This window comes from Lacerta agilis, chromosome 1 (assembly GCF_009819535.1).
Source record: "Lacerta agilis isolate rLacAgi1 chromosome 1, rLacAgi1.pri, whole genome shotgun sequence".
Classification (NCBI taxonomy): Eukaryota; Metazoa; Chordata; class Lepidosauria; order Squamata; family Lacertidae; genus Lacerta; species Lacerta agilis.
The window spans coordinates 62446770-62459638 of NC_046312.1; the positions used below are offsets into that span (position 1 = coordinate 62446770).

The window sequence follows — 12869 nt, forward strand, 5'->3', positions numbered from 1 at the left end:
CTTTATACCTAACGCGGCAAGTTCTCGCCCTCTCTCCCTCCCGTCCTCGAGGATTATCTGGCGGCCTGATTCACAGATCCACGGAGACGGATGCGGCCACTGGTTGCTTCCCCGCTTCTAGTCCTGCTGCAGTTGCTGCTTCGTGAGGGGTTTCGTTCGGCGCGGCCCGGCATCATTTGCCACTCGGGGAATGGCAGTTGGGTGAGTTTGTGCATGCACGGCCCTCTCGCTGCAGGAAGGGAGGGCTCCCCTGCCGTGTGCCGCTGAGGCCCTTGTTCCGGCAATGCCAGCCAAAGAATCATTGATATTATTATTTACGAAGGAGAGACGCTTTGCCTTCTCAGATATGTGCCCTACAACTCTGCTGTGTGAAATTCCGGTTGTGTGTGTTATGGCAGGCCCGTAGGTGGCCTAAATGTTCCGGTGGGGGACACACACAAAAGTAGGGGAGGCAGTTTATCCCTATCGACACATTACTGTATTGTTTTACTTGTATTCATTAAGGCTATATTATATTACTGTTACCAGCACAGGCCCTGCGGCACCGGGAAGCAGGGTTGGAGGGGAACTATTTATGAGGCTGCCAGAGCACAGCATCCTTGCGCTGCCTTCCTCTCTATTCTTCCCCTCTTCACCTTCATCCATCCTCTGGTTCCTTCCCAGCCCCATCCCTTTTCTCTTCCTCAGCCTCTATGTCACACCTGCTGGGTACCAGTCACAATATTTCAGTTGGAAATAGGGAGAGCCAAACTATTGCGACTGTGATTCTTTGTTTTTTTCCTATTCTATTTGTCCACAGCTAAGTGTGTTTTAAAAAGTATGGAGTTAATAGGATACCTGCTGCCTCACTGATGTGACTGATAGGACTGTGGCTCACTTGTCAGAAAGACTTGGAACACAAGGGATATGCTGCAGTTGGAGACATTAACAATAGAATGTCTCCCAATCACACTATGAGGCCCTCACATTTCACTCATCAAATTACATTGAACGCACATGCCTATTAATTAATAGGCAGCTGCCCTGAGATCTCTGTCCTTTTTGGCCTGCCCTGGACAGATTCATGTAAGGAGATATGGTCCTTCCGATAGCCTGGGCCCAAACTGTATATGGCTTTATAAGTCATAACCAGGACATTAAATTATGTCAACTAGCCCATTATTAACACCAGACACTTGTTTAGCACTGAAACAGCTTCCTCAGATTTAGATGGAAAGGAGAGATAGAGTTGGGTGTCATCCACATCTTTGTGGCACTGAATCCCCAAACTCCAGACAACCTCTCCCAGTGGTTTCATGTAATGGGGGAGAGGACAGAACTCTGATGGATATCATAGACCAGCAGCCATGCAAGGCGGCCCAGAAAGATACTTTGGTCAATCATATCGAAAGTTGCTGAGAGCTCTAGCAAAACCAACAGGAACACTCTACCTTCCCAACTCCTGTTGTTGGTCATTCACCAAGGCAACCAAAGACATTTTGTCCTATAACTAGGCCTGAAACCAAATTGAAATGAATCTAGAAAATCTGACTCACCAGGAACTCCTAGAGCTGAGAAGCCTTTTTGCAACTATTTAACCGGAACTCCAGGAAGGCACTGGTTGGACCAGAGAGAGGGACAATACCTGGTTGATTGGCAGGTATTCTGTATTTTTTTTGTTGGTGGGGTGTGGGAAAGACTGTAGTAACTCTGGCAGTGGATCCAAAAGAAACTGTAAGTGACTTCACACAAATGCCAAAAAAGTCGTGTCCCCACTCAACTTTGGTTGAAGGGGATGAGAGGTATAAACCTTCCCTGATAGACTATATTAGTCATAGATCAAATGACATATCCTTATCAACTGTTTGCCCTTGTACTGTATTTAGTTGGCAAAGGTGTAATAGAGGTGGAAGGAATTGTGGCTGAGAGGTTGTGCACCTTCAGGAATGATTTCCCTTCCCTTACCCCTGGCTCCAGGCTTGGGTTGCCGTTCTGAGAAGCAGCACTATATAAGGGACAAGATTTCACCTCTTCAGGTCTTAGCCCCCACAAATTTTTGGATGCCTACAAAGGACAGCTGAAATGTGTGGAGGGCTACCTGGATTCCATTTTGATACAGGACAACACACATGTTGTTCCCTTTCATTTAGAATTCTATGAGTACAGTAGAAACTGGAGACAGTGCTACCAATGCTTCTGTCCCATCACTTGATGTATTATCCCAGAGTGACACTATACATTGGAATCTCTGTTTTCGGACGTAATCAGTTCCGGAAGACCATTAGACTTCTGAAATGTTCGAAAACCGGAAACTTAAAGCGGAAGCCTCGGTACAACAGTGAAACTCAAAACGAAAGCTGCAGGGTATGTTCAGCTTCCAAAAGTCGTTCAAAAACTGAAGCAGTTACTTTCGGGTTTCCGACGTTCAAAGACCGAAACATTCGTCAATGGAGATGTTCAAAAACTGAGGTTCCACTGTATTGCTATTGAATAATATCATTAGGGTTTTTTGAGGAGGGGTATTGAAGTCCAAATATATTTTCAAAGCTCTTTGAAGGACCAGTTGCTTACCAAGCATTTCTTACCCCATCCTTCAATGCACTTCATGAAAATGTGTTTTCCTTAACAGTTCAGAAAGCCCATGTCAGGTTGAGGAAATGACTTCTGCAAGAGCCATGAAGTGTCTCCATTGCTGCGAGAGTCATGGATATTTATTCCCCTGTCTTCCAGTTCCTTGGATCGTTGTCTCCTTGGCCCTGAATTTTCTCTGGTATATAGTTAATGAGAAGCTGTCATTATCATGTCAGCACATTACAAAGGCTTTCTCTTTCTCTGCTGTTCATTAATGTAATGAGCTGTTTGCCATTGCCTGACACTGATTGCATTTTGTGCTTGTACTGAGGGGAGGCATCAGGATTGCCATTCTCCTAGGCATAGTAGATTGGAAGATGGTTCTGTTTGCTTTTCAGTACTTTGTTCCTTTTTTTTTTTTTTTTGGAAGCTGGGAAAGTTTGTTCAAGGCTGCAATTCAAAATGGTAGGCTAGTAGTCAACAAGCAATGCTGCAATCTCCTGCATGCTTCCTAAGGAGTAAATACCATTGAATTCAGTAGGATTAGTACTTGGTAATATACACCACCTAAAGTTCTTTAGGAAAAGTGTTTAATGGCTAGAATCCAAAGAGCTACTTTAGACACTTCTATTGCTAGCCCCTTTAAACTGCTCCCCATTTTCAAAGTCTTTTCAGGTTTAAAGTTAGAAGTTACTGTTCAAGAAACACACTTCCAAAGACAAGTTCAAAACTAGAAGTTACTGTTCAAGAAAAACAAGTCCAAAATAGTGGAAGTTCTTCAATCACAGCTAATGCACTGTAAAATAAATATTAAGAAAATCTTTGTTGGTTGGTTGGTTGGTTGGTTTCAGTACTTCATTACAGCCCCCCCCCCCATATAAAAATCAAATGTAGTGAACTTAAATGCCAGATTTTTAAAAAGTTTATTTTGTATATTACTTGTTAGGTGTTTTTTCCAGGGTTTGCAAGAATTCTGCCAATTAGTTTGGGAGTATTGTCTTCAGTAATATGAGGATTATAAGTTTTTGATGCAGTTCTTCACAAGGTTCGAAATTGGCAGGGCACCAGGCACATTTTGCACCTAAGGATTCTCCATTTACAAGCATTTCAAAAGGTCTGGATGCCATTTTTTGCATCTGGCTGACACTCAAGGATTACAGAAATGTATGTGCTTTAAAGCCTCTAAGTATATGTTAAGGGTAGACAAAATGTTAAGGAGTTTAACAATAAAGAGTAGAGTGTTTTGAAAACTGAAGTATGGCACCATTATTTTTATTATGCACACCAAATTAAACATGTACCGTATTAACAATTTCTGTTAAAAATGTGATATTAACAATGTGTCATGTGAATTGTGTATTAGTTCATGCTTATCAAAATAATAAATAAAAAGTGTTGCTGACCCCCTGTAATGGTGACAAACATTCTGTCTGGGTACCCACAACCCAGGTCCCAGAAGCCATTTAGCTCCTAGCTTTTGTATCCCAGTTTCTAACACTGGTTCTTCATCTATTTATCCTGCTCTAGCTTAACTAATTTCAGTGGAAGTGCTCACAAAGCTAGTTAGCTAAAATGAGATGCTACAATTCAAATGATTGTTCTTTTGAGAAAATGTGAATCTTGATTTTCATTATATGTTTGCCCAGAGTCCTTGATAGATACATATATCTTGGTGCTTATTAGAAAGAATTCTTGTACTCCTTTAAGGCAAAAGCCGTAATTTTCATTTTAGCTCCCGTATTATCAGACCTGAGTTCAAGGCCTCCGTTTTTTGCTTGCATTTATGCATTATAAAAATAATTTTTAAAACATGATTGCCTTCTAATTTTTGTTCTTTTCATTAAAACAGATACTAGAATGCAATGACTTTTGAAGAGTTACCAAACAAGGACTGGTATAGCATTCTGGGTGCAGAACCATCGGACAGTTTGATAGAACTGAAGAGGAAATATCAAAAGCTTATATTATTGGTAAGTTTATTTCATGCCTCTTGAAAGACAAAATAAATAAAAATAACATTTGATTGTTAAGTGTTGCATAAACAGGGTCCAATGTAGTAAGTGTTAGTTGTATCATGTGTGCAAGTAGTTTATTAGATAAAACTCAAGCTGGTTTCTCTTCTTCCTTAAATAACCCTGACATTTTGTAGCATTACCCAGCATTCTGAAAATATAAAAGAATCTGGTTTCTGGGTTTTTTTGTCATGTGAAATGAAAATGAGGCAAAAGAATTCTCTTCAAACTTATAAATAATTCTTTATCTTAATTAAAGAAAATGCCTGACCTTCCCTTCTGAATTGTGGCAGCATGAAATGAATCAATCAGTGTTTGTGACTTTACAATTTGCTACCATGGAAGCAATTATAATGTCACTAGCACTAGACTGGCATCAGTGGATAAACTGAGCATGAGGCACTGCCTGAAAAAAAGGCTTTTTTCCTGTAAAAGTATATTAAGCTGCAATAATGGTATTAAAAGACAAGTATGTGAAGATTTATTAAGTTTGTATGTATGTTCCATTTGTAGAATGTCTTGGTTTATGAGTTTCTGTAGTATCTGTCCAGTAGTGTTTTTAATATAGACCCAATGGCATATAAAGCTGTATTAGATGAGACTGAGTATAGATGTGTTCTATATGTTGCTGCTACTATAGTGTTCCCATTGATGTAAAGGGAAAAAACTATCATAGCATGTGAGGGAAGAAGAGTACTGTGCAGCCAGGAAATAGTTAAGGGAGGTAGTGATTGCTTTTTATTTAGCTTCGCCTGGGTTGGCTATGCTAGCCCAAGTGCCTATATATAGCAGCAGGGTTGGGGTTTGTGTGTGTCTTTTTACTTGCTTGCTGCCATGAATAAATATGTTAATATTCTGACTTCCGCTTGCGACGGACTTCCGCTTGCGACGCCATTATGGGTGGTCGTGGGTCGCTTCGGCTGCGAAGCACCCAGTTCATCCCGGGGGTCAGGAGCCCTGCAACCGCATAGCAGGGCTCCGGTTGGGGTGCGGGAAGAGCGTCCCGTGCCCTGGGCTCCCCGGCTGTGCCCGTTGTGGCTCCGAACCCTTCCCCCGCACCCCCTGTAAAGGGGGAGTGGGGGTGAAGGGACGACGGAGCCGGGCTTTAGGGGACATGCCCCAACCGGGATGAAATTGCGGCGGCAAAGCCTGTGATGAGCGTCTAAGTTCTACCTGTCATTAAGGAGCTGATAAGAACCCGGAGGCTGTGAGTAATTGATTGACTCTTTGTATTCCTGGAATGCTCTGGGGGAAGAAGAAAGGCAGCCCGCCTCCCTCCCTTCGGCTGCTGAAAGAAATTAACTCTTTAAGTGACTGCTGCCACAACAATCATTAGAAAGTATTTGGAATTTGAAAACTGAGTCTGTTGAGACCTCCCTTTGGGGGTTAACTGGGGAAAAAATATCTCCGTTTGAAGTTTTGGTCTTTATACTCCTGCCTCGGAGAAATGGCGGCGACTTGGAGTGTCGTAGGAAAAATTTGAAACAAAGGAAGGAAGAGACAGGAACTGAAATCTGACACTCACCCTCTCTCTCAAAATGCTGGACTTCGCGCTCACACTGGTATCGAACTCATATTTAAAGGATGAGGAAAAGCTCACTATTTTACAGATGGAATTGCTTGATCGGAAACTACAAGTCTTGAGTGGAATCATTTATAAAAAAGATCTACTTTCCACAGAGGAGGCTTTTCAAAAGTTCTATACAATGGAATCATGCCTTGGCAAAGAGCTGGGAGAGGCGCTTGAAAGATGGTCTGAGATGGCTGGGCAAAACTGGGAAAAGCAACGGGAAATGGGAAAACTTACAACATCCAGACCCCGAGGTGGCAGCTCGGGGGCGAGGGACATGGAATTAGAATTTTTACAAGAAGAAGAAGCAAAAGAAACGGAGGAGCCCAGAACGCAGATGAGGAACGCCTTGAGGCTCGATGCGGGGTTTGCTGTGGATGCAGCCTGGACCTGTGGACACTTGGAGCAAGACAATGGGAGATTTGGCGCTGGAGAAAGACAGGAAAAGACAATGGACAGAGGAGGAGTGGGTTGAAGAACTAAATGTATAATCTAAATGGTCTGCCATGGTATCCGAAGTCGGAGTGTGAAGTCGGTTAATGATAAGTTTATTTTAAATAAGTAAGGAGATATTGAATTTTAAGTCAAAAGCAGCATGATAAAGGACAGAAGAAATAAGTTTAGCTATAAGAATATTTGGTTAAGATTTAAGGTATAATGCAAAGTTGGAGATAAGTATGTTTTCTTTTTTTTAAGTAAAGTTAAAAAAATTTTTATATAGAGAAAAGTTGTTAAGGAAATAGTATATTGAATTAAAACCGAAGGTGAAAAGGCGGGGGAAGTCAAACTTCAAGATTCAGAACTAGAAATTTTTTTTTTGTAAGGTTACAAGTAAGAAGAAGAATCCTGACTTTATGTGTATTTGTAGTTGTTTTTCTATTTGTAGGTGTGGGGTTGGGTTTATGTTATATTAGGAAAATGTTAATAAATTCTGTTTAAAAAAAAAAGAATAAATATGTTAATATTCTATCACTGGCTGGACTCACTATATAATGTATGTACAGTGCAGAGCTGAGCTAAAAAGTTCATGTCTGTATCAAGCAGTGTCAGAATCCAGGAATGGCCCTTTCCGATTCTGACTCCAACAAAAGAGTTTCGGTATACGAAAACCCGCCTTCCATCCTTTCTTTTCACCCCACGACGTCTTGGGGGCGACGGAAATTGCGTTCCCCCTGTATCGCCCTTGGGACTGTGGGAGTGCTGGGTCTCTCTTGCATCCCCAGAGCCTCTACTCCCTTTCCCCTGTGAACTCTCCTCCTCCTCGCTGGACGTCTCACTGCTCCTTTTGCTACCAGAGGAGGAGCTGCTGGCGAGGTGGGATTGGGGCTCTCTGTAGCATCCGGAGAGCCCTTCCACCACCTTGCGCTGCATCGGGGACAATTCCCTGACAGGTGAGGAAGGAAATGCTGTCACAATATGAACCAGATAGGGTGGGTGGTGCAATAAGTAGTTCCAAAAAAACTGCCATACATCTGAACTAGAATGGTAAACCAATTCTAAAAATGCATGCTGGACATCCCAGATACAATTCTGTGCCATATTGTAGAGGACCCTCTCCTGAAGGTGTGGGGATATGATATGAGGTGGCCAAAAGCTTAGTCATTTAGCAGAATTTTAGAACACCAAACTTTACTTCACTTCCTTTTTCATAGTCCTCAAGACCCCTATTAAGCATTCTCTTCACATGATGAAATAGAAAGCAGGAACATGCTAGCAAGCTCTGAGTGTTTTGCCACTACCGCCCTGCATGCATTGGGAAGCTTGCCATAGTCATGGAGACTCTCCACATGATAAATCCTGTCTGGACCTTCCACAAGTACAGTAGGCTTCACTCTACAGATATCTGCCCTGGAGGGTGATGAGGCAACACTGGAGGGGCAGAAGTACTTAGCACATCCTCATTTTCCACTTGCACAATTCTAATTGTGTGAGGAGGAGAATACCTGCATAGGACTAATGCTCACCAGGGTGAGTGTGGTATCCATTAGCCAACTATGATTTAACTTAATGTTTTTATCTCATAAACACTCATACTTAAACCTGCTTATTGCAAAATATTTTTGTGGTGTTGGCTGTCATCCTTTAGGGAAATGATAACTTGTAAAACACTTAAAACACTATTCTGTCTCATACTTGTGATCACTTTCCTGAGTCCTGATGAGTTTTCTGCTTTTGAGGCACCCTAGTGTGGTACATCTTGTTGGGTCTGGCTGTCCATTTGTGACATCTGAAATCAGGGTTATGTAGATATTATTCTATAGTTAGGGCACAGTTATTTGCTGATTCTGTCTTAATTTTTTCCTTCAAGTTTCATAATCCTCTTACTTTAACAAATGCAATTAGTGTTTTGTATGTGAATTGGTGGATCTAATTTTAAAAACCCTCATGGATTTACTTACTTACTTACTTACATTTTCTGTAACTTCCTCTTTTAAGTGAACATTTTGTTTGGGATCTTGAAGTTGCCATTGGTTCACACTTTCTAGCTTAAGAAAATGCATTACAAATTAATGCCATACATTCTTTTAATTTATTAAATAGTTTTGAGAACAAAGAACCAAGAGGGAGGGACACAGATTTAATATTATCCTAACTCTCATTCTTTACTGTTGACCATAGATCATTGGGCCTAAGTTACTAATGTATAGTCACTGTTGGATAATCTATCTACCAGCTAAACCTCCAAAAAATTCTGTTTCAGTGTATCTGAAGAAGTGTGCATGCACACGAAAGCTCATACCAAGAACAAACTTAGTTCTCTAAGGTGCTACTATTTTTTATTTTGTTTATTTTGTTTTCCAAATAATAGTTCACACATTTGCTTCAGCAAAAAAGAAAATGTACAGGTGTTTGCATATGAACATTTTTACTGGTCATTGACTTAAGAATAGAGACACACCAGGATGAAAAGATCTTTCTATGTGCTAAACTACACTTCGAACCATATTTGTTGACCCTTTTGTTCCTTGAAACCTCCCTGCTACTTCCAAACAAGTGGCTTTTAAAACTTAAATTGCCATAATGGCCAGTTCTGAAATAACAAAGTTGGAGTACTTGAGTTTTCCTAAAACCAGGGTCTGTCTGACAGCAGGATTGTTGTTCAAGTTGATAGCCTGTCTGTTTGAAAGTAATAGACAGGGAGAACTTAGGGGTGTTACGGTCACATGTACATGCATCTTAGCACAGCTGGTAGATCTAAAATTAAGCCTGCCAGCTTTGGCAGTGGTTAGTGCCTGTTGTGATTGGGTTAAATTGTGTGATTTGTTTTCTTAAACTGATGGTACAGATTATATAATACATTTTAAAGTACAGAACAAATTTACTTGAGTGTATTCAAAAGATAAATGATAGATGTCAATTATAGGGGATAATATTTGAAAGATGCAAAGCATTAATATCTACCACATTTAAAATTCAGTTCACCCTTTTGATATTAACTTAGTTCAGATATGTGCCTTCTAGCAGACCTCTAACCAAAGGTAGAATATAAAATTAATGGAAGAAACTGTGCATGTTTCTTCCTCTTTCCATATTTGCCTTCTGTGTGATGTAAGGCTGCAGTCCTATTCACTCACCTATGTATAAGTCTCATTGAATTCAGCGGGGCTTGCTTATGAATAGACCTACTGTATTTTCCCGTGTATAAGACGAGTTTTTTTGACCCAAAAATGAGGTTCAAAATTTAGGGTCATCTTATACACGGGTAGTTAGTGCTGAGGGGGGACAGGCGAATGTTTTTTTGGTGCGAACCCGAGATTATAAGTTGCGATTGGCCGCTTCATTGTGTGGGGAGGGGATGCCAAAAATCGCTCACACCAGAACACAGCACACAACCTCTCGCATCGCAGAAACCACCTATCAGCTTCCCGATCGCCGCTAGCGGCCGCCAATCACACTTCTGCTTGCTGTGACAAGGGCAGCTATTTATTGGCTGCCGCAGTGGCAATCAGGAAGACTAATGGCAGTGAATGGCCAGCTGATAGGTGGTTGCTGAAACTCGAGCAGTTGTGTGCTGCGTTCTGGCGGGTGAGCGATTTTTGGCATTCCCCCCAAATAATCCCCCCCAAAGCTCACCCCCCCATTTTCTAAATTTTGAGACCCCAAAAATAGGGGGCGTCTTATACATGGGGGTGTCTTATAGACGGAAAAGTACGGTACATAGGATTACATTGTTAAATATAAAGGACTGAGACTTATTAAGTTCTGCTCTCTGATGACTTTCCTCTAATTTTCTCCTGTGATTCTGTATGCAGTATGATTTTTAAAAAGAAGAACAACTTTTAAGGTCAAGTTAATAGCTTCTTAAGAGCTGTTAAAGATATAATAACTTTGGTCCAGGTTATATTAAAGTTCTACTGATCCCTTATTGCCTGGCCTGATTAGAGATATTTGGGTTGTACTGTATCAGTTGGTGATCCTCCATGGCTCATGCACTGCTTGGAACTACAAGAAACCATGCATTCAGTGTTGTGGGCACAAGCCTATAGATGCCCTTTCCAAATGAGAATATGCAGGCACTGACATTGCTGAACTTCAGGCACCTGATAAAGTTTTTCTTTCTTTCATGATGACTTGTCATTGTTCTGTTCTCTCTCTGATGTATTATTATGTACACCACCAAGAAATACTGATGATTAAGTGGCATATAAATATCTTAAATACAGGTAAGAGTTGCACAGGTTCCAAGAAGCTCAGGCAACATCTTACCTGGAGAGTGGCTTCTCACCTCTTAACATAGGATTTTAACTGCCTTCTGACATAGATGCACAAGAGTTAACTGTTTCTGGCTATCCTCTCTTCACTCAGACATAATGAATGGAAACTTGTTCTTAGGTCTAATTTTCCTTTTTTCATCTACTTATTTAATAGCTTAAAATTTGCAATTTATAAACTGCAGCTCGGCCCTGATATTGATGGACCTTTTCACATGTGCCATGTCTAAGACCGCTTCTTTATAACTTTGTAAGTGAAGGACTTACATTTGCATTTGAAAAGAGACTTTCCTCAAAGGCCATTGGTATTCTGAGAGTTTGTTTACATCAAAATGTGTATGTGTATTGGCTGAGGAATGTGTGTGCATTATTTGTCTAACAAAGCTAATTTTTCTGAAGTAGTAGCATAGTTAGCTTTGTGTTCAATAGATAATTCTTTTTATTGCAAAAACACACTGCAGAATTTCATGACTGACATTTTTTTTCAGGGTTGCCAGCTGTCTCCACTTTTTATCATAACTTCATGATTTTAATTAATAGTTAATCATTGAAAAGTTTCCAATTTTCACCATCATTTTGAGGGCTTCTTCCATTTTCCATTTAATGATTTTCCCCCAGTTTCATGGAATAAGAAATGTTTTATTATAAATGTGTTCAGTATGTATCATGGAGCCAAAATGGGATCTCCACTGGATCTTTTGAGCATGCAGGAGGGACATTGCATACTTTTAAATGGTCAGTGATTACCCACAAAAATGTTTACATGCAAGTGATACATCTCCAAATATTACACTTTTCATTAATTAGGTAATGTTCTATGAAATGCATGAGTGCAGACATGCTTTGTCTTATGTAGCAATGCTCCCCAAGACCATGCTGGGGCTGGAGGAGAGCCTCCTACCCCAGTGGCACAGTGGAGATATTGGACCTTCCTATCTACTGGCTGGTCTGCTTGTGTGTGGGGAGTGCATTGGGCACAACAACTTTGGCCAGGTCTAGCACTGGTAGACCCTTGGAAAGGTAGCAAATCCTCCATGTAGAAAAAAATTAGCCACCTGTGACTTTTAAAGTTTTTGTAGGAAGCAAAATAGGTTTCCTTTTATATGGGATATGTTGGGGTGTACTGTACTGAGAATAGTAGGTCAGCAGATCTCAGTAGTTCAGCTTAATAGGACAGTTGTGAATCATTTCTGTAGCATTGTTAACATTTTGTTATTGGCTTTTATAACTTCTTACCCTCATATTAGCCTTGTGAGATAGGATATTTTGCATTTGGACTGAGGGGAGAGAAGGTTTACTGAAATTGCTTCTCTGGGGGAAAGACCCCCCCCCAATGTTTAAACTTCCCTACGCCCAGCTTTTTTTTAAGAGAGAGAGAGAGAGGTGCAACAATCCCAGAATACAAAGTTATTATTTCCATTTTACTGAAGGATAATTTATGCTAAGCTCAAGGCCACCTAGTAAGTTCAGGGTAAATGTGGACTTAAACTTTAGAGCTGGGGAACCAAAGTTCAGCAAATGATTACTAGCAAGATACCTCTCTCTCTCTCTCTCTCTCTCTCTCTCTTGTTTTTATCCTCAGTTCTTTCCATTTTGGCCTTGTTTTGATCATAATGTGGAATTGCTTTAATGCTGCACAACATCAAATATTTTATTGTTGTTGACATGTGTTCTTACTGTGTGAACCGCCACAGAGCCTTTCATTATAGGGGGGCATATATGTTTGCTAATGTGTTTAGAGCCACCCTTCATCATAACATACTGTATTTTTCTGTCTATAAGATGCCCCCATGTATAAGACGCCCCCTATTTTGGGGGGGCTCCGATTTAAGAAAATGGGGGGAGGTGACCCCCATGTATAAGACACCCCTAAATTTTGAACATTATTTTTAAAGATAAAAATCTAGTCTTATACAGTGGTACCTCTGGTTAAGAACTTAATTTGTTCCGGAGGTCCGTTCTTAACCTGAAACTGTTCTTAACCTGAAGCACCACTTTAGCTAATGGGACCTCCCGCTGCTGCTG

At 40.8% G+C, this 12869-nt stretch overlaps 1 protein-coding gene across 4 annotated transcripts in view; it reads left to right on the forward strand.

The window, feature by feature from the left end:
• Positions 1-12869, forward strand: part of DNAJC24 (DnaJ heat shock protein family (Hsp40) member C24) — a 37337-nt gene that overhangs the window by 124 nt on the left and 24344 nt on the right. The window contains exons 1-2 of one of the 4 annotated variants that reach the window (XM_033151322.1): positions 105-201; positions 4400-4520. In XM_033151322.1, coding sequence (XP_033007213.1) covers positions 4413-4520 — 108 coding nt within the window. In that variant the 5' untranslated portion in view covers positions 105-201; positions 4400-4412. Of the gene's footprint in view, positions 1-104; positions 202-2609; positions 2750-4399; positions 4521-12869 lie in introns of those variants that run through there. The other 3 variants (XM_033151297.1, XM_033151305.1, XM_033151313.1) reach the window with 3 other exon arrangements.